Source organism: Staurois parvus, unplaced genomic scaffold (genome assembly GCF_062004578.1).
Source record: "Staurois parvus isolate SC_StPar_1 unplaced genomic scaffold, SC_StPar_1.0 ptg000346l, whole genome shotgun sequence".
Classification (NCBI taxonomy): domain Eukaryota; kingdom Metazoa; phylum Chordata; class Amphibia; order Anura; family Ranidae; genus Staurois; species Staurois parvus.
Window position 1 is genome coordinate 2,377,996 of NW_028318142.1, and position 26,481 is coordinate 2,404,476.

General features: G+C 42.1%; 1 protein-coding gene across 2 annotated transcripts in view; it reads left to right on the top strand.

The window, feature by feature from the left end:
- MORN1 (MORN repeat containing 1) overlaps window positions 1-26,481 on the top strand; it is a 457,770-nt gene that overhangs the window by 33,084 nt on the left and 398,205 nt on the right. For both annotated transcript variants that reach the window (XM_089684351.1, XM_089684352.1), the window contains exons 2-5: window positions 3,684-3,755; window positions 8,648-8,746; window positions 19,293-19,403; window positions 21,293-21,383. In XM_089684351.1, coding sequence (XP_089540477.1) covers window positions 3,684-3,755; window positions 8,648-8,746; window positions 19,293-19,403; window positions 21,293-21,383 — 373 coding nt within the window. The remainder of the gene's footprint in view (window positions 1-3,683; window positions 3,756-8,647; window positions 8,747-19,292; window positions 19,404-21,292; window positions 21,384-26,481) is intronic.

The following is a 26,481-nucleotide window of genomic DNA, read 5'->3' on the forward strand; positions in this document are numbered from 1 at the left end:
TAATCGCATCCTCTGGTGCACACAGATCAATCGCATCCGCTGGTGCACACAAATCAATCGCATCCTCTGGTGCACACAGATCAATCGCATCCACTGGTGCATACAGATCAATCGCATCCGCCGGTGCACACAGATCAATCACATCCGCCGATGCACACAGATTAATCACATCCTCTGGTGCACACAGATTAATCACATCCGCCGGTGCACACAGATCAATCACATCCGCCGATGCACACAGATCAATCACATCCGCCGATGCACACAGATCAATCACATCCGCCGGTGCACACAGATCAATCACATCCGCCGGTGCACACAGATCAATCACATCCGCCGGTGCACACAGATCAATCACATCCGCCGGTGCACACAGATCAATCACATCCGCCGGTGCACACAGATCAATCACATCCGCAGGTGCACACAGATCAATCACATCCGCCGGTGCACACAGATCAATCACATCCGCCGGTGCACACAGATCAATCACATCCGCCGGTGCACACAGATCAATCACATCCGCTGGTGCTGGTTAGGGGTGATTAAAGGGTTAACGGTGTGCTGTTTCACAGTAAGCTCTGTGCGTCACTGTAATCACACTGCTTTGGATGCCTGTGCTGTGCACAGCCATCCAAAGCAGTGTGCATGAGCTGACAGAGAGGAGAGCTGTATTGTTTACATACAGTTCTCCTCCCCTTCGGAGATGCTCGGCAATCACCGGGAGCCGGTGAGTAATCACCGGCCGGCGCGGGTAGGGCGTGCGTGCCCCCTACCCGGAAATGCAAAATTAAGTATATATACGTGATTTTGCACACCTGTGCCGCCCTGTAGCAGTGTACCTGCTATAGGGTGGTCAGGAAGCGGTTAAACAATGATGATAATTGTACACACTCTTGGTAGTCTTTTGGTTTGTTCCAATCCCTCTTACTGTCATTTTTGCAGAACAACTGTAAATGTGGAAAGTCAAAACAGCTAAATGTATACAGTAAATAGCTATAAATAAAAAAATGAATAATAAATAAATATAAATATAGTAGTAGCCAGGTGGCAGCTGTGCCATCACGGAGTAAGATATCACTCTGGGACAATTACCCTAACATTTCCCTGTAGTGCCTTGGATACCAAAGTCTACCTCATTTCCTGTCAGCAGAGTGGAGGGTGACATTTCTGGAATAAAGCAGAGAATCTTGGGACATGTAGTCACAATGCCCTTGGATAACAGGTTACCACTCCACATCTTGAACTATACCTTCCAAGTGGCTGAGCCACAGAATGAACCTATGGGACAGACTATATGTTTGAATGAAATTGGCTGGCTTTCTCTCTTGGCCCAGGGATTTCACACAGAGCGGGAGTACTGCCGTTCTGCACTTAAGGGGCACCACACCAGTGTGGCCTAGCTGGTCTAAGTCCAACTTCAGGAGGGGGATCCACACCACTGATCTCAGCTGTGCGAGCTGGATGTTCAAGGCCTTTTCTTCAGCGGAAGAGCTGCTCTACAAGTTCTATGCTGATCGCTGATGTGTCAATGGAGCCAGGTGATCGCACGCTGTGCTGTCATCAGAGCGCGCCTGTAAAGCCTGGATTGACTGTCCTGTTCTTGCGGGACTGCCTTCAGGCCGGGATTGGTGAGCAGGCAGACATCCATACACTTTCATACTGTCACCTCACTATCTAGAGACACTGTATGCAGATATCATATCTTTTCTGCCTTAAAGGGACCACCCTTACAAGTATCTCAGCTGTCTACTTACTGGATACTGCAGATCTGTGACTAGTCACCATCAATTACGAGCCCCAAAATGTTAGCGAAGATATCGCCTCACATCTGAAATCTGAACTGCTCTCATCTCTTGACCAACTCACTGAGACATTGGCCTAAGCAAGATTATACTAGAGTACAGGTACCACACAGGTCCCACCTCAGTGGTCCAGAGGGACCTGACCTGTTTCTAAGTCTCTCCCCTTTACACCAGTGTCAACACTAGGTCACTATATTCCAAGAGCACTTACTCATTTATACTTGTAATAATTATTATATTATTATTATACAGGATTTATAGAGCGCCAACAGTTTGCGCAGAGCTTTACAAAATGAAGGTAGACATTACAGGTACAATACAATTTGGTACAAGAGGAAACAGAGGGCCACGCTCGTTAGAGCTCACAATCTAGGAGATCAAGCCTTTTCTTAATGTTTACTCATTAGTTTGAATGCAAGTTCTTTTATTGTGATATTGATATTTATTGTGATATACTCACTATCATACTAGAAGCAGTTGCAGAGGTTAATTTGTGAAAACTGTTCATTCTTCAATCCAGTTACCTATTGAATACAGCAATTTTACTTTGGTAAACTTGAGTTGTGTCTTGTTCAATTAACAAGGTATTATTCTTGTATTAGTGATGTCTTAATCTAGGGTGTCAGAGGGACTGAGAGGCGTGCAAAGTCAGGGCAACAACCAGGGACAAGCATCAATTAGCGGCCCTCAAAGGGGTAGTGCTCAGGTGCGGACTGATAACTCATGGGGCCCCCAGGCAATAGGGAATCATGGGGCCCCTGTGTCCTTGCCCAAACTCAAAAAAGCCTATGAAAAAGGTACCAGGGGCATCTCATGGGGCCCCCTACTGACCCCGGGCCCTCGGGCAGTGCCCGAGTTTCCAAATGGTCAATGCGCCCCTGGGAGCGCTACATATACAGAGCTAAAAATAAATAATAACAAGTAAAAGTAAGTGTATAAATGGCTATAAATTAATATACATATAAATAGCTAAAGTAAAGTTGATAGCTAAAGGCATGTAAAATAAAAAAAAGAAATTCATTTAATTCAATGAATATTATATAAACAGATGACATTCAAGTGGAATTCTAGTTTCTAGCAAAACATAATATTAAGTTGTCCACTGTTTAAAATAAAAAAGCAGCTCTTGCTACAATATTCTCCTCCTCTCTGGAGCAGGGGCGGACTGACAACTCATGGGGCCCCCGGGCAATAGGGGATCATGGGGCCCCTGTGTCCTTGCCCAAACTCAAAAAAGCCTATGAAAAAGGTACCAGGGGCATCTCATGGGGCCCCCTACTGACCCCGGGCCCTCAGGCAGTGCCCCCGAATTTCCAAATGGTCAATCCGCCCCTGCTCTGGAGATGTCCCACCCCAGATAGACCGCACAGAGGTCCAGTGCTGCTTGACTTCACTGTCTCTTTATAGCCAGCATCATTCAATCCAATTCCTGTAAGCTCAGGTTGTCCTGGACCCTCCTTCTAGGGCAGGGGTGAGCAACCTGCAGCTCTCCAGCTGTTGCAGAACTACAAGTTCCATCATGCCTCTGCAAGTCATAGCTGTAACTGTCAGTTTTGCAATGTCTCATGGAACCTGTAGAGTCATGCTTGTAATTTCTAGTCTTTGCAATACCTAATGGGAAATGTAGTTCCACAACAGCTGCAGAGCCGCAGGTTGCCAACCCCTGCTCTAGGGGCATGACAATGAACCACCCCCTGGGAGCATGTCATTAACCCGCCCTCTGGGGGCATGTCATCACAGTGGCCTGGGTTTACAGGAAAACGCTGCAAAGAGCATTTGATGTCATTACATGGCGATTGTTTTTTTCACAGCAAATATGTAGTTTTTATGGACTGCAAATTCTAAATAATCATCAATATTTTATGTTTTGTTATGTAGGATATGGCATTTACGTTTACACAAATTCATTTTTCCGCTATGAAGGGGAGTGGAAAGATGGTAAAAAACACGGTAAGCTTTTTTTTTTCTTTGCCATTATTTTGATAAACCTTACTTTTCAACACAAAACTTTAAAATAAGCCAAATATGTGTTCTCATGAATTATCTAAAGAATGTACATTTTGTGGGGAATTCTTTACCAGCTTGATGAAAGTTCTGTTAAAACAAAAACCCAATGAATACAAATGATGCGGAATCACTACAATAGTTGTTTGATGAAAAAAAAGTGACGCAGTGCCCACAGTACTGCTACTATTTTCTCCTGGGCACTGTGTCATCTTTTTCATCTAACAAATAATTGTGGTAATTCTGCCATTTTCAGTCCTCTCAAGTCTATGTAATATCTGAGACTTGAAGAAGGGACGTACCCTGACCCCCTGAAACAAGTTGGCTGTTTTACATTTTATAATGTCTTGCCTAACAAATAATGGTATTAAAAGTTTTTGGACTCTCAGTCATTAGTCTGGTGCACTTCATGGACTTTGTAGAACAAAATGTTTCTCAGTCATTAGTCTGGTGCACTTTATGGACTTTGTAGAACAAAATGTTTTTGGACTCTCAGTCATTGGTCTGGTGCACTTTATGGACTTTGTACAACAAAAAGTTTTTGGACTCTCAGTCATTAGTCTGGTGCACTTTATGGATTTTGTAGAACAAAACGTTTTTGGACTCTCAGTCATTGGTCTGGTGGACTTTATGGACTTTGTACAACAAAACCTTTCTCAGTCATTAGTCTGGTGCACTTTATGCACTTTGTAGAACAAAAGGTTTTGGACTCTCAGTCATTAGTCTGGTGCACTTTATGGACTTTGTAGAACAAAACATTTCTCAGTCATTAGTCTGGTGCACTTTATGGACTTTGTAGAACAAAACGTTTTTGGACTCTTAGTCATTAGTCTGGTGCACTTTATGGACTTTGTACAACAAAAAATTTTTGGACTCTCAGTCATTAGTCTGGTGCACTTTATGGATTTTGTAGAACAAAATGTTTTTGGACTCTCAGTCATTGGTCTGGTGGACTTTATGGACTTTGTACAACAAAACATTTCTCAGTCATTAGTCTGGTGCACTTTATGCACTTTGTAGAACAAAAGGTTTTGGATTCTCAGTCATTAGTCTGGTGCACTTTATGGACTTTGTAGAACAAAACATTTCTCAGTCATTAGTCTGGTGCACTTTATGGACTTTGTAGAACAAAACGTTTCTCAGTCATTAGTCTGGTGCACTTTATGGACTTTGTAGAACAAAACGTTTCTCAGTCATTAGTCTGGTGCACTTTATGGACTTTGTTGAACAAAACGTTTCTCAGTCATTAGTCTGGTGCACTTTATGGACTTTGTAGAACAAAACGTTTCTCAGTCATTAGTCTGGTGCACTTTATGGACTTTGTAGAACAAAACGTTTCTCAGTCATTAGTCTGGTGCACTTTATGCACTTTGTAGAACAAAAGGTTTTGGACTCTCAGTCATTAGTCTGGTGCACTTTATGGACTTTGTAGAACAAAACGTTTCTCAGTCATTAGTCTGGTGCACTTTATGCACTTTGTAGAACAAAAGGTTTTGGACTCTCAGTCATTAGTCTGGTGCACTTTATGGACTTTGTAGAACAAAACGTTTCTCAGTCATTAGTCTGGTGCACTTTATGGACTTTGTAGAACAAAAAGTTTTTGGACTCTCAGTCATTAGTCTGGTGCACTTTATGGATTTTGTAGAACAAAAAGTTTTTGGACTCTCAGTCATTAGTCTGGTGCACTTTATGGACTTTGGAGAACAAAAAGTTTTTGGACTCTCAGTCATTAGTCTTGTGCACTTTATGGACTTTGGAGAACAAAAAGTTTTTGGACTCTCAGTCATTAGTCTGGTGCACTTTATGGACTTTGTAGAACAAAAAGTTTTTGGACTCAGTCATTTAGTCTTGTGTGCTTTATGGACTTTGTAGAACAAAAAGTTTTTGGACTCTCAGTCATTAGTCTTGTGTGCTTTATGGACTTTGTAGAACACAAAAACTTGACAGAGGTGATAACTCTTCCTCATGCTACCCAAAACTAGTAAAAGCATTATTGCCAGCCTAATATCCCATGAAAAACGGTAAGACAACAAACTGTCTTTTTATGAAGCATTCCAAAATCAATAGTTGGGTCAACATTCATTGATAATGTGCATAGCTGCATGTTATGGCAAGAGCCTTCCCTCAACCATCAGACTTTGGTTCTGCTTTAAAGCTGAACTATAGGTGAAAAATGACCCATGTATTGAGGGTTAAATGTTCCTTTCATCAAGCTGGAACAGAAAAAGCAACTACAAGTATACATACTGTACGTTATCCCTTACTCCCTTGGCAGTCAGTGCTCTTCAGTGCTCCCACGGCCTTTTTCGCTTCCAGTGTAGGGCTGCTGGTCCTGCATTGTACATAATGACATCAGATTGCCTGCGACTGGCAGATCCATTAAAAGACGTGGCTTCTGTGTCTGGACTTGTGGCTGGAAACCTGCAAGAGCAAAGAATAACATAAGTAAAAATGCTTTCATGTTCCCCCCAGACAGAATTAAACACCTGCAGTGCATGAGGAGCCCCACTGCATGGGTATTTTTGTCACCAGAGTTCAGTTTAAGAATGAATGCATAACTGCAATAACAGGCGAATGCCCAGAATATTGCTTGGAATTCAGTGCTAAGATCATTGACCTTTAGTATGTTGTTTACAAGATAGTAAATTGACATGTTTATCTTTTGGTTGACACCTTTTCCGGTGACCATATACTGTATGTAATGGGATTTAGAATTTGGCTTACTAAAGCACCAACAAGGTCCAATTATTATTCTATTTTTCTTATTTGGGGATATTTGATGCCTTTTGTATGATTTTTATGTTGGATAAGATTACTGCTTAACCCCTTCGTGCCTAAGGGTAAAACAAATGTTAATGTCTAACATTTTGCAACTTTGACACGTGTTAGTAAAAGTGTACATATCATCACAACTACTTGTGCATCCAAGTGGATTACATCTTGGTTTTTTTTTGAGGAAAATTGCACACATTTTGCTTTTTTTTTTATCTACCTAAAACACACTGATACTGATACTAATTTAATTTTTTTCTTAAATCCTGCCCAAAATATACTGACCCTGACCTTTAACTCTGACCTTGACCTTTGACCCTTTCTTGTCCCAAACACTAAGCCTGAACTGACCTAGATCAAACTTTGATCTAAGTATTTTTTCTTTATTTTTTTATATTCTTTATTATTTATTACACACAGTTTGCTCATCTTTCTCTGCACAGTGACTGATCACTGTGATAGCCAATCAAAGGCTATCACAGCAATCAGGTGACCCGGAATCGGGAGTTCCGGGTCCTGATCGTTAGTACAGAACCCGGGGTTCCCGGTAAGACCCCAGTCTGAGCACAGAGGCATATACGCAACCCCACTGAAAAAAGCCCAGTCCAGTGGGGCCAAGGGATTAATATTTTGTTTATATTATGTGTATCCATGGCTAGGTGTAATTTTAGGAAATCACTAAGCAGATATAAAAAGCCCAAATTAATGCAGCTATATATTCATTCATACACAATTAAATGTATGTTTTAAACGCAATCAGTGAAAGTACCTGAATTTGACTTTGTATGGGTCTCCTGCAGTCCTCTGTACAGCAGAGCTCAGACTGACAGCACAAGGAGCCAATCAGTTGTGATGCAGTGCTCACATACTAACAAGGAGCATGCTGATAGGAGGAGAGAGCAAATTAACAAACAGATGAGCGTATTGGTCTTCTGTTTCTAATTTCATTGTTCAGTCACAGACTGGGGAGGGATTTGAACTGTCAGTGGTTCTTAACTGCAGCAGAGATAAATCAGGTTTCTTGCCCAGCAAGACAGGGTAGTGCTGTGTGATTGGGTTTTACAAATCCCAGGACTAGATAGACAGAAATACAAATCCTATGAGTAAACATGGTAAACCACTATATATGTTTTCAATTTGTGTTTCATCTGTTTTTTTTTATTTCACATTTGTTTGGTACGGTGCCCGTGTACCTTTATGGTAAACTAAAAGTGATTTGGCTGAGAAATCAAACCTGGCCATTCGTGTTTTGCTTTAAAGTGATTGTAAACCTCAGACATGAAATATTAATAAAGCATATCTCTCTATAATGTGTACTTGTCTCAATTAAGGATCACATCTGGCAAGTTTTTTTTGGCACCAAAAAAAAAAAAGGTGACAGGGAGGGACCTCCAGCAGATTGACAGCCTCAGCTCTGTTCCTGTGTGCTGTGTGAAGGAGGTGTGACTCTTCCCTCCAATCCGCTCTCAGAGATCTAATCACTGAGCTTTGCAGTGTGTAATTTTAGCTCTTCATCGCTTATTTTGTGAACTCTCAGACAAATAAATTCAGCACTTTAAATGGACGTAGAGAAGAGAGCTGCAGATAGACAGGTACAACTTATGTAGGAGGACTTGTTTCGTCTCTGTGTATCACCTGAGGCCAGTCACTTCACTGGGTATATGTGAGAGTTTACAACCACTTTAAATCAATCACTCATGACTATGACACAAAATCATAGTCATGAGATCCCTTCTATAGTCATATGATCATTCCCAGGGTAAACTATGCTGGGGGGACATCTTACTTCATTGGACACCTGAAGGTTGGATGCTTACCATTGTTTCCTTCACAGTGCCCATTGATTCTTCCATAAGCTCATTAGGTAATAATAATTTTAATTACAGGCCTTCTGGGAAAATATCCTCTGTTTGAACTGTACAGCTGCCCACTTCATAAAAATGCTGTGCATCACAACACAAGTGGAAAAACATATGGCAAACTGAATAATCAATACATTTTAACATATAAACAAGAGCAAGTCATTAGAAGCAGTAATGACTACCACTTATCCCTTTTTATTGCAGGTCACGGGAAGCTTTTATTTAGAGATGGAAGTTACTATGAAGGGGAGTTTGTACATGGAGAAATTACTGGAAATGGACTGCGTTACTGGGCAACATCAGGTTAATTCCTGCCTCTTTGACTTGTTCAAAAGCAGTTCCAGACAGCAAGTGAAACCATTTAGCAAACTACTAATGTTATACCTGAATGTGTACTTAAAACAGTATTAAACCAAAACCAAAAATGTATTCTTTCACAACTTACCAATCATTAGATGTGACTGCTGCATTCGCTTTCTTTTCTTTGGCTTTTTTTCTTCGGTTTTCACCTGGTGATCTGGCCAATAACACATCTCCTGTATTAGGATGCCTCCACTCTGGATGGAAGGAGCACAGGAGGCACAGCAGATAGCAGCATTGTCAGTCTGGAGGGAGAGTATTGAATGTATTAGCAGATTTAAATATACTAACAAACTGACACTAAACTCCAGCTCACACTTTATAATCAGTTACAGCCAACAGTTTTTTTTCATTTTGGGATAAAGGTGAATAAATAACAGCTGTTCAAATTAGGCAATGTATGCTAGATCATGACTTTTGGCTTGCCCTCATCCCCCCCCCCCCTTTCTCAGCCCCATACATCATCACTGTACCACTGTACCGGAAAAGCAAAAATGTCTCCAGAACACTACTGAAAGCTGCTTTATTGCTTTGTTTACTATGCATCTGCTTTCAGTGCCAATATTATGAGATTTTTGTACTTCTAGTAAGAACACTGTAACAATGTTGAGACTAGAAGGAAGAGGCTTTGGGAGCCAGTAAGGCTATGTTCACACTAGCGTTGTGTGCAGGCGGCAGAGAGGCGTTTGGGAAGCGTTTTTACCGCTTCCCAAACGCCTCTGACAATTCTGCACATTGCAGCACATGGTGCTGTTCTAACGGTGCGTTAGCGTTGTGTCGCGGCAAAACGGACGCCTCTGGTCGAGTCGGGAGGCGTTGAAGCCTCCTATTCTAGCCTATGGTGCCGCTCCGCAAACTCCCAGCTGGCATTTGCGGTGCGGTTGCGACGCGGTTGCGGGCATTTGCGGAGCGGTAACACCATTTAAACTTCATTATAGGCGTTTGCGGAGTGTTTTTAACGCTCGTTTTAACCGCGCATGCGGCGGTTGCGGAGCGTTTGCCGAGCGTTAACAAATGCTCCACGGACGCCGGACCAATGCTTGCCAAATATATATATAGGGGCGTTTGGCAAGCGTTGGTAAAACAGTCAAGTGTGAACAAGTCCTAAGACTCACAATCTGACACTCCAGAAAGTGTCAATATTCTGGCTAAATTGCAGGACTGATATTTTGTTCAGCAGTGCAGCAGCAGGCAGCACTTTCGTAAGTACATCTAATGCAGATTGCCTGCCTATATTAAGACAGGATGTGGTGGTAGGTTCTGTTTAATCCCAGTCATTAGTTTGTAACATGACATTCCATTTTTTCTTCCAAGTTATACTGTACATTATTAATATCGCTCACTTATTGCACTGGTGAAATTTTTCCACATTTTATACAACCAGTCTCAGAAAAGATTCAACTCTTACCAACTAGTAATTTTTTGAGCAGAGAATAATAAGATAACTAGGACAGAAAAAGACATTCTTTGCACACATCCTCTAAGTAAGAATGCTGCACTAACTCCAGAGCTGAATTAATGATCTTTTTCTAATTTTTTTTTCTGCTGCTTGACAACACATGAATCCAGCTCTGAAGTTTTCATCTGTTAGCTGCTGAGGGTTGCATATTATTCAGTAATAATTTAATGGTGAGGTTTCTTGGAAAGGAAATCTAATTGTTCTGAGCCGTTAACCGAATCCTGATGATTTGGCAGTTTCTGATGATCCAGGATGGTGATTTGAAAATCCATATCCTAAAACAAACACTAGGTGAAGCCATTGCACCATCAATTGTTCATTACAATAGATGAGTGATGTCTAATGGATGCAGTTTCTTAGGACCTTTCCTTAAAGCTGAACTTAGGGCAAACGGCTTAACTACAATAGAAAAGATACACATATGGGAACTGTTTAACCCGTCAAAGGATTTGTACATTGCTCAAACAAATTAAAGGAACACTTTGAAAACACATCAGATCTCAATGGGGAAAAATATCATGCTGGATATCTATACTGATATGGACTGGGTAATGTGTTAGGAATGTAAGGATGCCCCATCGTTTGATGGAAATGAAAGTTATCAACCTACAGAGGACTGAATTCAAAGACACCCCAAAAATCAAAGTGAAAAAATGATGCAGCAAGCTAGTTCATTTTGCTGAAATTTCATTGCAGCAACTCAAAATGGTACTCAGTAGTTTGTATGGCCCCCAAGTGCTTGTATGCATGCCTGACAACATCAGGGCATGCTCCTAATGAGATGATGGATGGTATCCTGGGGTATTTCCTCCCAGATCTGGACCAGGGCATCACTGAGCTCCTGGACAGTCTGAGGTGTGTAGGATGGACCGAACAAGACATCCCAGGGGTGTTCTATTGGATTTAGATCAGGCGAGCTTGGGCACCATTCAATGGTATCAATTCCTTCATCCTCCAGGAACTGCCTGCATACTCTCGCCACGTCAGGCAGGGCATTTTCGTGCACCAGGAGGAACCCAGGACCCACTGCACCAGCGTAAGGAACCTGACAATGGGTCCACGGATTTCATCCTGGAGGGGTTGGGCAGCCTCTGCAACCTCTGTAGGGTCCAGGTATCGCCTCATGCTACCATTAGAGACACTGACCCTAGACAAATGCAAAACTAGTGAAAAACAGAAAAGATGAGTAGCTAAAAAAATGTCAGTGGCCTCCACCTGTAAAACCATTACTGTTTTGGGGGTCGTCTCATTGTTGCCCATCTAGTGCACCTGTTGTTAATTTTGTTAACACCAAAGCAGCTGAAACTGATTAACAACCCCCTCTGCTACTTCACTGACCAGATCAATGTCCCAGGAGTTTAACTGACTTGATGCTATACTCTGATTAAAAAGTGTTCCCTTAATTTTTTTAAGCAGTGTATTTCTGTCCATCCATTTCTGAGACCTGCACAGCTGTTCCAGACAGCACAGCCTCTGGCTGGTAGAGCTGGAGACCTGATTTTGCTATATTGCGGTTTTCTAACACTAAGCTGGCCATAACAGTTGATTTTCTAATCATTATTGGGATCAAATCAGCATTTGTTTTTGACTGCAGTGATGAGAAAATTCAAAGGAGCAAGATGGAGAATTTTTCTCTAGCGAACGAATTTCCAACTGTGAAAGTGGTTTTCTTTTGGGAAAGCCCATTCACTCCAAAATTGTATGCTAAAAGCAAACATTTTTTGAAGTACTTTTGAACCACATTTTGTCATGTCATCGAATGCACTCATAAGAATTTTAACATTTGAACATTCAAATTCTCATATTGCTTGAGGTGATTGTAGCCATGATAGTGCTCTGGCAACAAAAACAATTATGTACTGTCTATGATAGTTTTTTTAATTTGAACTAATATAAAATTTTTCAGGACAAGCTTTCAGGGTGTACCCCCTTCTTCAAGGTCCAAGCAGTACCGTTGGACATATTAATGTTTGTTTGAAAATCAGCTTTAGGCTGAGCATAGATGGTTCAAATTTCGGTCGTTTGCCCAGCAGGAGACAGAGAAAATCATTCAGTTCTCCCCATCCATGCTAACATAGAGGAATCTCCATTGTGTTCAGGCAGCTTTGGCACCCATGGCCGCCTGAATAAAATTGCACTGATGAGCAGTGACTGTATCTGACATGATGCAGTGACTACCTAGTTGATCATTTTCCACCCAACACCAAGCCCATTCTATTTTTTGTTTGACATTTGTTGAGCCTAGTGGTGCTTGCAGAGCCACTCACTACTCTAATTTCAGCCAATTAACAATTGAGTGGTTGAAAATGAGCAGTTTATGCCCAGCTTTACAAGTCTCCTTTTTACCCATAACCTGAGACTGGACAATGAAAGGGGAAGCAGCGATCAAGTCTTGATTCCCCTAGGTCTACAATAGACTCCCTTCATAAACCAATGACATACTGTGGTGGATTGTCATGGTACATAGAAGCCTTTTTTGAATTCCATAAACATTTAAAGTGATTGTAAAGGTTCCATTTAAAAAAAAAAAATAATAAACATGTTATATATACATGCTCTGTGTAATGGTTTTGCACAGAACACTCCCAAACCTCCTCTTCTGGGGTCCCCTGCTCAACTCCTCCCTTTCAAGTGCCCCCATAGTCAGCCACTTGCTATGGGGCCCCTTTGCAGCTCAATCCTGAGCTGGGCTGTGTTGTGTCTATAGACACACACAGGTAATTGCTGCCCCTCTGAAAAATTATCTTTGGCAGATCTATTTTCAGAGGCCATTTTACAGGCAGTGAAGAGGTGATATTTTAGCTTCTCATTGTCTGTTTTAACCCACTGCACTTTAGTGGCTGCAAAGCAAAGCATCAGGCCATGGAATGTGAAAAATGTAATGTATTTTATTGGGATTTTATGTGATAGACCAACACAAAAGTGGCACATAACTGTGAAGTGGAAGGAAATTGCTAAATGTTTTTCAACATTTTTTACAAATAAATATCTGAAAAGTGTGGTGTGTATTTGTATTCAGCCTGCATTTACTCTGATACCCCTAACTAAAATCTAGTAGAGCCAACTGCCTTCAGACCTACCAAAACATGGCCATCCACCTAAACTGACAGGCTGGGCAAGGAGAGCATTAATCAGAGAAGCAGCCAGGAGGCCCATGGTAACTCTGGAGGAGCTGCAGAGATCCACAGCTCGGGTGGGAGAATCTGTCCACAGAACAACTACTAGTCGTGCAATCCAGAAATCTAGTCTTTATGGAAGAGTGGCAAGAAAGGATTGTTGAAAGGATGCCATAAGAAGTCCTGTTTGCAATTTGCGAGAAGCCATGTGGGGGACACAGCAAATATATGGAAGAAGGTGCTCTGGTCGGATGAGACCAAAATTGAACTTTTTGACCTAAAAACCAAACGCTACGTGCGGTGGAAAACTAACAATACACATCACCCTGAATACACCATCCCCACCATGAAACATGGTGGTGGTGGCAGCATCATGTTGTGGGCATGCTTCTCTTCAGCTGGTCAGAGTTGATGGGAAGATGGATGGAGCCAAATACAGGGTAATCGTAGAAGAAAACCTGTTAGAGTCTGCAAAAGACTTGAGACTGAGGTTAACCTTCCAGCAGGACAACGACCCTAAACATGCAGTCAAAGCTACAATGGAATGGTTTAGATCAAAGCATATTCATGTGTTAGAATGACCCAGTCACAGTCCAGACCTAAATCCAATTGAGAATCTGTGGCAAGACTTGAAAATTGCTGTTCACAGACACTCCCAATCCAATCTGACAGAGCTTGAGATATTTTGCAAAGAAGAATGGACAAAAATGTCCCTCTCTAGATGTGCAAAGCTGGTAAAGACATCCCCAAAAAGACTTGCAGCTGTAATTGCAGCAAAAGGTGGTTCTACAAAGTATTGACTACGAGGGGCTGAATACAAATGCACACCACACTTTTCAGATATTTATTTGTAAAAAATGTTGAAAACCATTTATCATTTTCCTTCCACTTCACAATTATGTGCCACTTTGTGTTGGTCTATCACATAAAATCCCAATAAAACACATTTACGTTTTTGGTTGTAATATGACAAAATGTGGAAAATTTCAAGAGGTATGAATACATTTTCAAGGCACTATACTCCTGTATTGCACAAATGTCTACCTAAGGTACAACAGAGGAGGCTAGGGGGGGTCTGAGGAGCCGAGGGGGAGGTCTGGGACTGAGTTGTCTCTCCCTTTCTCTGTTGTACTCACAGATCACACAATCTGGAGTGAAGGCAGCTTCTGCTTCCTCTTTCCAGGCATGTGACATTTCATATGACAAGGGGAGAGAGAAAGAAGGGCAGTCTGCGCTCATTTCTCAGCAGCACTGCGCTGAGACTGAGCTGAGTTCTCAGTCTCAGCGGCAGCTCTCTATAACCCTCTGCAGGCGGGAGGGAGGAGAAAACGTAATCCTATTCCCAGCAGAAGTCTGCCGCTGCTCTTTCTAACAGGAATGATGCTGTAGCCACTCCTGCCAGTGAGGTGTGGCATGAGTGGCCAAATTGCCAGTTTCCCCCCTAAAATACAATGTCCTGGGCACCTGCTCACTTGCCCACCCCACTGTCCTGGCCCTGTGTGCTGCACCCTGATGTGCTATCACACCCATTATGGATTCCCCTGAATGTCTTGGAGACATATGTTTTCAGGAACTACATAGCTCCACAAAATGCATTTACCCGTAGATGGATTTGTACTATAATTGCAATCGGAAGAAGTAATAGTATGTTGAATTTGTTGTACGTACACCGTGTCCATGTATTGACAAGGCAAGGCAACTTACGGTCTAGAAAATACAATGTACAGTAGTTGAATGGTAAATCTCCAAAGAGATCATATCTTAAAAATAGTGATCGATGGTTATACTTGACATCATCTAGTCATAGCATTTTGGATCTTTTGTTTCACAGAAATATCTGGAATTTAGTTTATTGTGGATTACACCCTACTAGTTCAGCCAAATGTTCCCAATATCCTGCTTCATCACTCTAGGCACTCTCAGGTTCACACGTGTATTTTGTAATTATTTATTTTATTTATTACAGGTACTTATATAGTGCTGTCAATTTACGCAGCGCTTTACATGTATATTGTACATTCACATCAGTCCCTAACCCTGAAGGGGTGTACAATCTAAGGTCCCTAACTTACATTCATACATACACATACTAGGGCCAATTTAGACAGGATGCAATTAACCTACCAGCATGTCTTTGGAGTGTGGGAGGAAACCGGAGCACCCGGAGGAAACCCACACAGGCACAGGGAGAATATGCAAACTCCAGGCAGGTGGTGCTGTGGTTGGGATTCAAACCAACGACCCTGGAACTGCCAGGTGGAAGTGATAACTATTTAGCCACTGTGCTGCCATATAATTCATAGTCTTTATAATTTTCATGTACTTCTTCCATCTGAAGTACCTGGTTGATCCTGCCAGTCACCTTTATTTTTTGTTCTAAACTGACCACACAAAGCACAAAAGCTGATCTGTGCTTGTGTGGTCAGTTTTCATTCAACTACCACACCCCCTCCCAATCACAGACTGCCTCAGGCACACCTCCCCCACCCAATCACAGCCAGCCTTTTGAATACACCCCCCACATCTTGTCTTAGACTGAACAGACTATAGAACACAGGCACACTGTGTGTCTGCACAGTGTCCTGTAACCCCACCCCTCTCACAGTCAACAAGAAGAGATGCATGGTCACCTGACAGAGCTTTCTGTGTCTTAAGAGTCCTAAAACCAGGGGAACTACTAATAATCTACTGCCTGGCTGGCATCTCTTCATCTGCTGATTCACCATACCATTAGTGTATTACTGTCATGCACAGCCATACTAACCTATGATAAAGCGTATGTAGCAGGGAATTCCTTTGTTTCTTTTGTAGTTTGCAAAAGAATGTCACAAATTTTAGCATATTTCCATTATTTTTTTAAGAGAGTTGTAGTGGCAATGGTCCCTGTGAAGTTTATGTATATATCTAGTTGAGTACAGGGGCGGACTGACAACTCATGGGGCCCCCGGGCAATAGGGGATCATGGGGCCCCTGTGTCCTTGCCCAAACTCAAAAAAGCCTATGAAAAAAGTACCAGGGGCATCTCATGGGGCCCCCTACTGACCCCGGGCCCTCGGGCAGTGCCCAAGTTTCCAAATGGTCAGTCCGCCCCTGGTTGAGTACCTAGGGTCCTTTCCAATTCAGCACATGCATGTACCTGTCAGTACCCATTCTTAATTTGACAGACAATGTCCCAATCTTTGGAGCAGCTTATTCAGCACTGATGGCAAGAATGGGCATTTCAACATCCTTGCATTTCCAAATAAATCAAACTTTGATACATTGTATTAGCTGCAGCTGTCAGAAACAGCCAATTACAATGTATCGTTTTAATGCAGAATGTGCTGACACTGAGGCTCCATCCACACATATCAATTTAGAATTGCAGTCGTGTAGCAACTGCAGCACAGTGCACATTTGGGTGCCAATATCCTTCCATGGCACCCCAAAAGCGGTGCAATTCTGCCGCAATTTTGGCAAACCACGCTTTAAAATCGTGTGAAGCTTGCCACCCAAAAATGAGCAGGAGCTTCTTTTTGGGTGACAATAGGGAAGCCCATTCAAGTAAATGGTTTGACTCTATCCGACATGCAGAATCACGTGAAAATTAAACTAACAAAATAGAGTAGCCGGAATGGCCAGAATGCTCGTTCCCGCTACATTATAATGTGAATGGGGCCTAAAGGTAAACAATAAAAGACAACTTTGTTTGTTTTCATATTTTTTAACTTAATCCCTTGTTATCTTTAGCCCTTATGCACACTGAACGTTTTGATAGCACTGGTAACTATAGCTGTGTAAAGTCATGTTAAAAATGTGAGTTTTTCAGCTTTTTTTTAGAGTTTTTGCATTAGCGTTTAGCGGCATTTTCCCACAATTAGCTGCGTTTTCCAGTGTTCGCGTTTTTTAGTGTTTTTTTTACCAAAAGAAAGAAAAACATTTTTGGTAAAAAAAATTTGCCACGTTTTTCAGCGTTAGAGCATTTTTGCAGCTAAAAAAACTCCTCTAGAAACCCACTAGTTCTGGGGGTTTTTTCCAGCCAAAAAATGTCACAGCCAAAAAACGTTGATTACAGTCTGTGTGCATGGACACATAGGATAACATGCTGGGGGGTTTACTAGCTGTATAAAAAAATGTCAAAAGCCAAAAACAGCAGCTGTACAAACGTCAAGTGTGCATGAAGGCTTAAAGTGTTTTTAAAGGCAATGTATCATGATGGCAGGGAAGTCTCCCTACTGTCGGCATACAGTACCACAGTGGGGAAGTTTCTTCTATCCACATCAAGTGTGTAGATGAGGAAATCGGGTCAGCCTATGGCCAGCCTGAGATCAGCGCCAGTGCATGCAAATTCACATCTCGAATTAGTACCAATGCAATCTAACATAAACCTCAGATCAGCCCCAAACCCTGCACCTTCAATCCTCAGATTAGCCTCAATGCATGTACTTGCAGACCTCAGATTAGCCACAATGTATGTACCTTCAGACCTCAGATCAGCCCCAAACCCTGCACCTTCAGACCTGAGATCAGCCCCAAACCCTGCACCTTCAGACCTCAGATCAGCCCCAAATCATGCACCTTCAGACCTCAGATCAGCCCCAAATCATGCACCTTCAGACCTCAGATCAGCCCCAAACCCTGCACCTTCAGACCTCAGATCAGCCCCAAACCCTGCACCTTCAGACCTCAGATCAGCCCCAAACCCTGCACCTTCAGACCTCTGATCAGCCCCAAACCCTGCACCTTCAGACCTCAGATCAGCCCCAAACCCTGCACCTTCAGACCTCAGATCAGCCCCAAACCCTGCACCTTCAGACCTCAGATCAGCCCCAAACCCTGCACCTTCAGACCTGAGATCAGCCCCAAACCCTGCACCTTCAGACCTCAGATCAGCCGCAAATCATGCACCTTCAGACCTCAGATCAGCCCCAAACCCTGCACCTTCAGACCTCAGATCAGCCCCAAACCCTGCACCTTCAGACCTCAGATCAGCCCCAAATCATGCACCTTCAGACCTCAGATCAGCCCCAAACCCTGCACCTTCAGACCTCAGATCAGCCCCAAACCCTGCACCTTCAGACCTCAGATCAGCCCCAAACCCTGCACCTTCAGACCTCAGATCAGCCCCAAACCCTGCACCTTCAGACCTCAGATCAGCCCCAAATCATGCACCTTCAGACCTCAGATCAGCCCCAAACCCTGCACCTTCAGACCTCTGATCAGCCCCAAACCCTGCACCTTCAGACCTCAGATCAGCCCCAAACCCTGCACCTTCAGACCTCAGATCAGCCCCAAATCATGCACCTTCAGACCTCAGATCAGCCCCAAACCCTGCACCTTCAGACCTCAGATCAGCCCCAAACCCTGCACCTTCAGACCTCAGATCAGCCCCAAACCCTGCACCTTCAGACCTCAGATCAGCCCCAAACCCTGCACCTTCAGACCTCAGATCAGCCCCAAATCATGCACCTTCAGACCTCAGATCAGCCCCAAACCCTGTACCTTCAGACCTCAGATCAGCCCCAAGCCCTGCACCTACAGACCTCAGATCAGCCCCAAACCCTGCACCTTCAGACCTCAGATCAGCCCCAAACCCTGCGCCTTCAGAAATATGGAGGTTTTAAAAAAGGGGGTGAAGAATGTAGGCATGTGGGTGGGCTTCTTCTGCACATCAGTGCCATCAGGTGCTAGTGAGAAATCGCTTACATCACTGATGTCAAGGAAATTGGTGTCCAAGCTTTTTAAAAGTTCAGTGAGCTGTATTGAATAAGGAATTGCATGCTCACCCAAGCACCGATGCTGGGAGTCGCTAAAGCCTGTGCTATCAATTGTATATAAAATCTTGATTTTTTTATATAAATTTTGTAGAATAGTTTCATACCAACAACACAGAGTGTTTATATTTTATATTTAATGAAATCTGTTTTTTCTACAGGAAACAAATATTCTGGTGAATTCCAAGAGGGAGAACTTCATGGACATGGTGTCATACATTACAAAGATGGTGGGCGCTATGAAGGAGAATTTGTTTATGGAATAAGAGAAGGTAAGTATTGTAGCAAACTTACCATATGCTCCCAAGGCTACTAGTAGAACTATCACATTTTTTGTGCTTACAATTTCATTTTTCCTTTACTACTCTACTGAAATTAATGACTTTAAATTAGTATTAAGCCCAAAACTAAAAATGTAATATATTCATCAATCATTACATGTGGTAGCTGCATTAGTTTTCTTTTTTTAGGCTTTTCCCTCTGGTTTCATCTTGTGATCTGGCCAGTAACACACCTCCTGTATTAGGCTGTCTACTCCCTAGATGAAGGATCAACAGACACACCTTTGGACAGCAGCATTGTCAGTCTGGGGGGAGGGTAGTGTTAGCTGTACTAGCAGATTTAGATACACTAACAAATTGAAGCTAAACTCCAGCTAATACTTTTTAAGCCGTTACAACAGTTTTGTTCCTTTGGGGATAAAGGTTTACATAAATAAATAAAAGCTGACCATTTTAAAGTGTTTCTAAAGGCTCAAGGTTTTTTACCTTCTTGTATTCTATGCATGAAAGTAAAAAACCTTCTGTGTGCACCGGGTCCACCAGCCCCCCTCCAATCCTTACTTGAGCTACTCCGATCCAACAATGTTTTCAACAGCCTCTGCTGTCTGGGGACTCTTCCTCCTCATTGGCTGAGACAGCAGTGGGGGAGCCCATTTGCTCCCACTGTGGTAATTTACAGTCAGTGAGCCAATGGGGAGAGAACAGGGGCAGGGCCGAGCTGAGGCTTTATGTGTCTTATGGATGCATAGTGCAGCGGCTCAGGGAGGATTATGCAGCAGTACCCCCAGGGCGAGTGGCTTTCCCTGGAGGCATTGCTCGAGGGGAGGAGACAGGAGCGCTGGTGAAAAGAACAGGGTTGGGGCTGCTCTGTGCAAAAGCACTGCACAGAGCAGGTAAGTATAGACATGTTTGCTATTTAAAAAAAACCCCAAAGCTTTAGTGTCTCTTTAAGCACCCCTGTCAGCACTAAATGATTTGTCTCACCCCTCTGACTGCTACATCTGTAGGACAGCTTGGTCTGTTGAAACAACAGACTTACTGGCAGGATCACCAGGGGACAACAAAGGACAAGAAAGCCTAAACTAATGCAGCCATCACATGTAAGAACTGGTAAAAATACATATTCTCTAGCATGACCTGAACATTGTGCCACAAACAGATCATAATTGGATAAATCCATGTACATCACATCTCTCTCCAGTTTGTATATCATAAACTTCATTCAAAAATAGGAACAGCTGAGGAATGTCTTCTTTTGACATCAGAGCCATTCCAACTAAGAAGCAAGGGGGGTTATTTACTAAAATTGCATAGTGCAAAATCTGGTCCAGCTCTGCATAGAAACCAATCCGCTTACAAGTTTTATTGTCAAAACTGAACAAGCTGATGCTAGAATCTGATTGGCTACCATATACAGCTGCGCCAGATGCTGAGTCTACCAGTTTTAGTAAAAATCCCCCTCGGTTTGCATCCTGGCTCTAATAGAACTATAAAACTGAGTTATGTATTGGCCAACTATTGTATACATTGGTGGGGAATAATGAGAGGGAGTTGAGGCTTTTCATTACATGAATACAGAAGAAAGTAACAACGTTCAGGGCTTAGCATTGCTTTGCTGAGCAAAGAAACTGTGCCATATAAATATTTAAGGGGCAATACAACTGCTGCCGGCCTTATAGTAGGAATATTATTAGGCTAATGAGTTTCTATGTGCATCTATAACCTTGAGGTTGGATGGAAACAATATGGCTCAGAAATGGTTTCAAAAGCAGCAGCTGTTTTTCATTTAGTTTCCACATATTTACAACATACAATATCTACCTACCTGTAAAGAATGTACCTCCTCTTCCTTTGACATGTTGCTTTATTTTTTGGTATAGGACATGGTTTGTTGGTGGACAAGGATGAACAGACGTTCTCAGGAGCTTTTCACAACAACAAAAAGTATGGAGAAGGACAGATGAGCTACCAGTAAGTCTTTTTTTTCTTTTAATAATAATGGTTTTTGCTACTAAGACAATTAAGCTATAAATCGAAGATGCTTCATATGAGCTTCTATAAGATGCTTCTGTGTGAGCTATTGAAGCCTCCTTAACCACTTGCCTACTGGGCACTTATACCCCCTTCCTGCCCAGGCCAATTTTCAGTTTTCAGCACTGTCGCACTTTGAATGACAATTGCGCAGTCATGCAACATTGTACCCATATTACATTTTTAGAATTTTTTTCACACACATAGAGCTTTATTTTGGTGGTATTTAATCGTCACTGTTTTTTGTTTTTTTTTTTGCTCTATAAACCAAAAAAGAGAAAAAAAATGATAATACAAAAAAAGTTTTTCTTTGTTTCTATTATAAAATTTTGCAAACAGGTAATTTTTCTCCTTCACTGATGTGCGTTGATGAGGCTCCACTGATAGGCAGCATTAATGGGCACTGATAGGCTGCTCTGATGAGCTGGCACTGGTGGGCATTGATGAGGAGGCACTGAGGCTGCTGCACTGATATGCAGCAATGACGGCCACTGATATGGTCACTGATAGCCGGCACTAATGGGCACTGACGGGCGGAGCTGACTGGCAGCACTGACTGATGACACTGACTGGCAGCACTGATGGGTACTGATGGGTGCAACTGCTGGGTGGCACTGCTGGGCAATGGTGGGAGGCACTGGTAGGAAGTACTGCTGGGCACTGTGGGTGGCACTGCTGGGCAGCACTGCAGGGCACTGATGATCAGTGCCCTGATGATCAGTGCTGATCTGCTCTGTGACAGCTGCCGGTTATCGGCAGTACTTTTCTCATGCAATGATGGTCACTGATAGGCAGCACTGATGGGTGGCACTGATGGGCACAACTGCTGGGGGGGCACAGGTGGGTGGCACTGCTAGGCACTAGTGGGAGGCACTGTTGGGCACTGGTGGGTGGCACTGCAGGGCACTGATTATCAGTGCCTATCTGCTCTGTGACAGCTGCCGGTTATCGACAGTACTTTTCTCTTTTCACTATTACAGTGTGAGGAAAATGCTGCTGATAACCGGCAACTGTATGTACTCCGTGATCTGCTGTGTCATTGTACACAGCTGATCACTTTGTAAAAGGCGGCTGTGATTGGCCTTTAGTGAATCCTCACCAGCCTACTTTTAATGAAACAAAATAAAAGTTCAACAGAAATAGATGCCCATGCAGGGGATTTTCACCATCAAAATGTAACAAAAATACTGAGCCACCTGGCTCTGTATTCAGCAGCGCTGCTGCTTAAAGTGGTAGTAAAGCCTGCTTGTGTACTTGTAGTTACAGGTAAGCCTACAGTTCCTTGAAAAAGTATTCATACCTCTTGAAATTTTCCACATTTTGTCATGTTACAACCAAAAACATAAGTGTATTTCATTGAAATTTATGTGATAGACCAACACAAAGTGGCACATAATTGTGAGGTGGAAGGAATATGATAAATGATTTTCAACATTTGTTTTTGTATTCAGCCCCCTTTACTCTGATACCACTAACTAAAATATAGTGGAACCAATTGCCTTCAGAAGTCACCTAATTAGTAAATAGAGTCCACCTGTGTGTAATTTAATCTCAGTATAAATACAACTGTTCTGTGAAGCCCTCAGAGGTTTGTTAGAGAGCATAAGTTAACAAACGGCATCATGAAAGCCAAGGAACACACCAGACAGATCAGAGATACAATTGTGGATAAATTTACCACTTCAATACAGGGCACTTTTACCCCCTTCCTGCCCAGGCCAATTTTCAGCTTTCAGCACTCTCACACTTTGAATAACAATTGCGCAGTCATGCAACGCTGTACCCAAACTAAGTTTTTATCATTTTGTTCACGCAACTAGAGCTTTCTTTTTCTGGAGTTTTTATTTTTTGCTAAATTAACAAAAAAAGACAGAACATTTTGAAAAAAAACATGTTTTTCTTTGTTTTTGGTATAAAATTTTGCAAATAAATAATTGTTCTTCATAAACGTAGGCCAATATGTATTCTGCTACATTTCTTTGGTGAAAATAACCCAAATCAGTATTTATTATTTAGTCTGTAGGAAAGTTTATAGAGTTCACAAGTACTGACGGCCAATCTAATTTCTTGAGGCCCAAAAATATCAGGACAGTACAGATATCCCCCAAATGACCCCTTTTTACAAAGTAGACAGTCTGAGGTATTTAGTAAGAGGCATGGCGAGTTTTTTGAAGTTGTAATTTGTTTGTCAGAATTTTTTGGAAAATGAAGAAATTAAAAAAAAAAATGTTCACACATACTGTCACCAGTGCAATACAGTGTCATCATAAACTGGTGTGGTGGTGATCAGAGACACTGACTGGTGACAGTACAAAAAAAATATATATTTTTTTTTTCAATTTTTTTTTTTATTATCGCATTTTTTTTCTTTTGTAAGATTATTTTTTCATAACACACTGTGACCAGAGTAGTATAATGTTACCATAATAACATTGTACTACTTTGGGGAAGTGATCAGTATTTTGTTTTGTTTTTTACACATTATGATTGCTTATAGCAAAGAATTTCTTTGCTATAATTAAGCATTTAACCTAATGAAATCGATTCATTCAGTTTTTTTGTTGTGATTAGCTGTGATTGGCCACAGCTAATCACAACACATGTGATCACTGACCAATCACAGCTAGTGACACAATTGTATACAATGGATGGCATGAAAGGAAGGCATCCATTGTTCACAACTGTCATGCGACCTGCTGTGATTGGTCTTACACTGTCACAATATAACAATACGGTGTGTGTGTGTGTGTATATATATATATATATATATACATATACATACACACACTCTGAAGACTTTTTTTTATACTCGCCTTACTCTGCCATCCTCGTCCCTCACTGGTGTTGCTTCCAAGAGTGACAACGAGTGGATCCAGCACTGTCCAGTCTGTGCCAAAGCTGACTGGTCATCTCTTCATGACATTATTATGCCATTGCTGTCTCCTGGATCTTAAGAGGATCCCACAGCTTAACATAAGGGTCCTCTTCTGCAGGAAAGAACATGGAAGGCCTAGCACCTGGTGCATCACATGACTGCAGATATAGGTAAGTAGTTTGGACACTTAGAATATTTATGACCACAGTTTAGAATTTTTATGACCCAGATACAGTATAGGTAAGTAATTTGACCATTTAGAATATTTCTACAAATAATTCAGTGGTTAGCTTTTGAGGGTTGTTGGATATGGTGGAGGATATGGGTAACAGGGGTGCCTGACATCACCTTTTGTATCTCTTGACCTTCCCTCTTAGATTGTAAGCTCTATCGAGCAGGGCCCTCTTATTCCTACTCTATTAAATTGTATTATAATTGTATTGTCTGCCCTTATGTTGTAAAGCGCTGCATAAACTGTCGGAGCTATATGAATCCCGTATAATAAAATTAATAATAATAATCACTGCAGCCCAATTTTCACCAGTATATTGAGCCCCTAAGGGGTCCCTTAGACTGTATTCGCTTTCAGGTATATTATGATAAAATAAAAATAGTCAGACTGTCACCCATTGCTTCTCCTTTAAATCTCATGAGTTTTTATTGTAGTCTGAATTCTTTTTTCATATATGTACATTAATTTTCTGTACTAACAAGAGATAAAGGGAAATCTCTCCATGGGGACACCGGGTACAAAAAAAAATTATTTTTCAAAAAAATGGTGAAGGGGTAGGACCACGCTCAGGTTATTTTTACTGCCTCTAATGTATGCCATACATGGTTCGACTTCCGAACAATTTTTGTACGAAAAATCGGACCTAAGAATAATCGGCCGATTTTTGCTCTGTTATTGGGGCAATGGCATCGGACAATTTCCATGGTTCCTCCCCATTTCGTTTATTGGGCATGCTGGAAAACTCATGAAAAACGACTGATTTTCGAAATCATTGGTGGCACCATTGGATTACAGAGCGAATGACGTTTCAATTTCTGGACGGAAAATCGTTTGGAATTCAAACCATGTATGGCCTGCATTACTTCCTGTCCCTGTAACAACCACTTTTATGTCTTGTCTTGCTAATGCAGGGACAGGAAATGGATTATAATCTCCACAATGGGGTCACAAACCGCAAAAAAAAAAAAAATTCACAGAAATATTTACTTTTCCGTAGTGTATCCAAGATTACCTAACAAGAGAGTTTAAGTCCTTGTTGAGTACTACCCACAGTCAAGTGTGTACCAACAATGGTACCTGTCTCACACCTTGAGAAACACTGCCTTGTGATACTTTACTGAATAACACATGTATGAAGGCATACGTCATTACATTCCACAGAGTTTACATTTCAATGGTCACATTTTTCTTCAGTTTCAAGGAACATTAGTTCATTATTCCTGTGCAAAGCAGAAAACCTCATACTTGGAGAGACGATGGGGTATAATACGATACTTGCTTCACGGAAGATCTGCACCTGTGTTCAGCAAGTGAGACTTTTCGTCTGTAAACACTCAGCTTGTACTGTATGTCATCTAACGCTACATGTGTCTGCCAGCGGGATATCGTCACACTGTGCGCGCACGGCCTGTAATCTGAAGAAACACATGTTTTGACGTCATGCATTCCAAATGTGTTTCTAAAGCTCCCAGTGTAATGCTAGCTGGCTCTCTGGCACAAACCTTTGTACACATGTTTACTTTGCCTGGCTACTCAATGGCTTTGGACTGGCACCTCTTGGGCAACAGGTGCACTGAGTTCTAGTAAAGTCAAGTGGTACCCATGTGACATTGTTGTCTTAGAAAAGGGATATCCCACAGAAAACCATGCTGGGTGTTTTAGATACATAGGCTAGAATTTTGTACAAGTTTACTGGGCTCCCCTCCAAAGCAATCACACAGGACTCCATAAGACTAGTACATACTTGCGGAATTTGGCCTAAAGAGAAGATAGGATGGGTGTGTTTTCTTTTGTAACCATCGCAATATTCTTCTGCTGAGATTCTTTTTTCCACTCTTGTTTTGTCCCTGAAGATTTTGTGTTTGGTAGAATGTAAATAGAGGCAGCAAGGGTGTGCCTTACTATTTTGGTGCCTGAGGGTTTGAAGATGA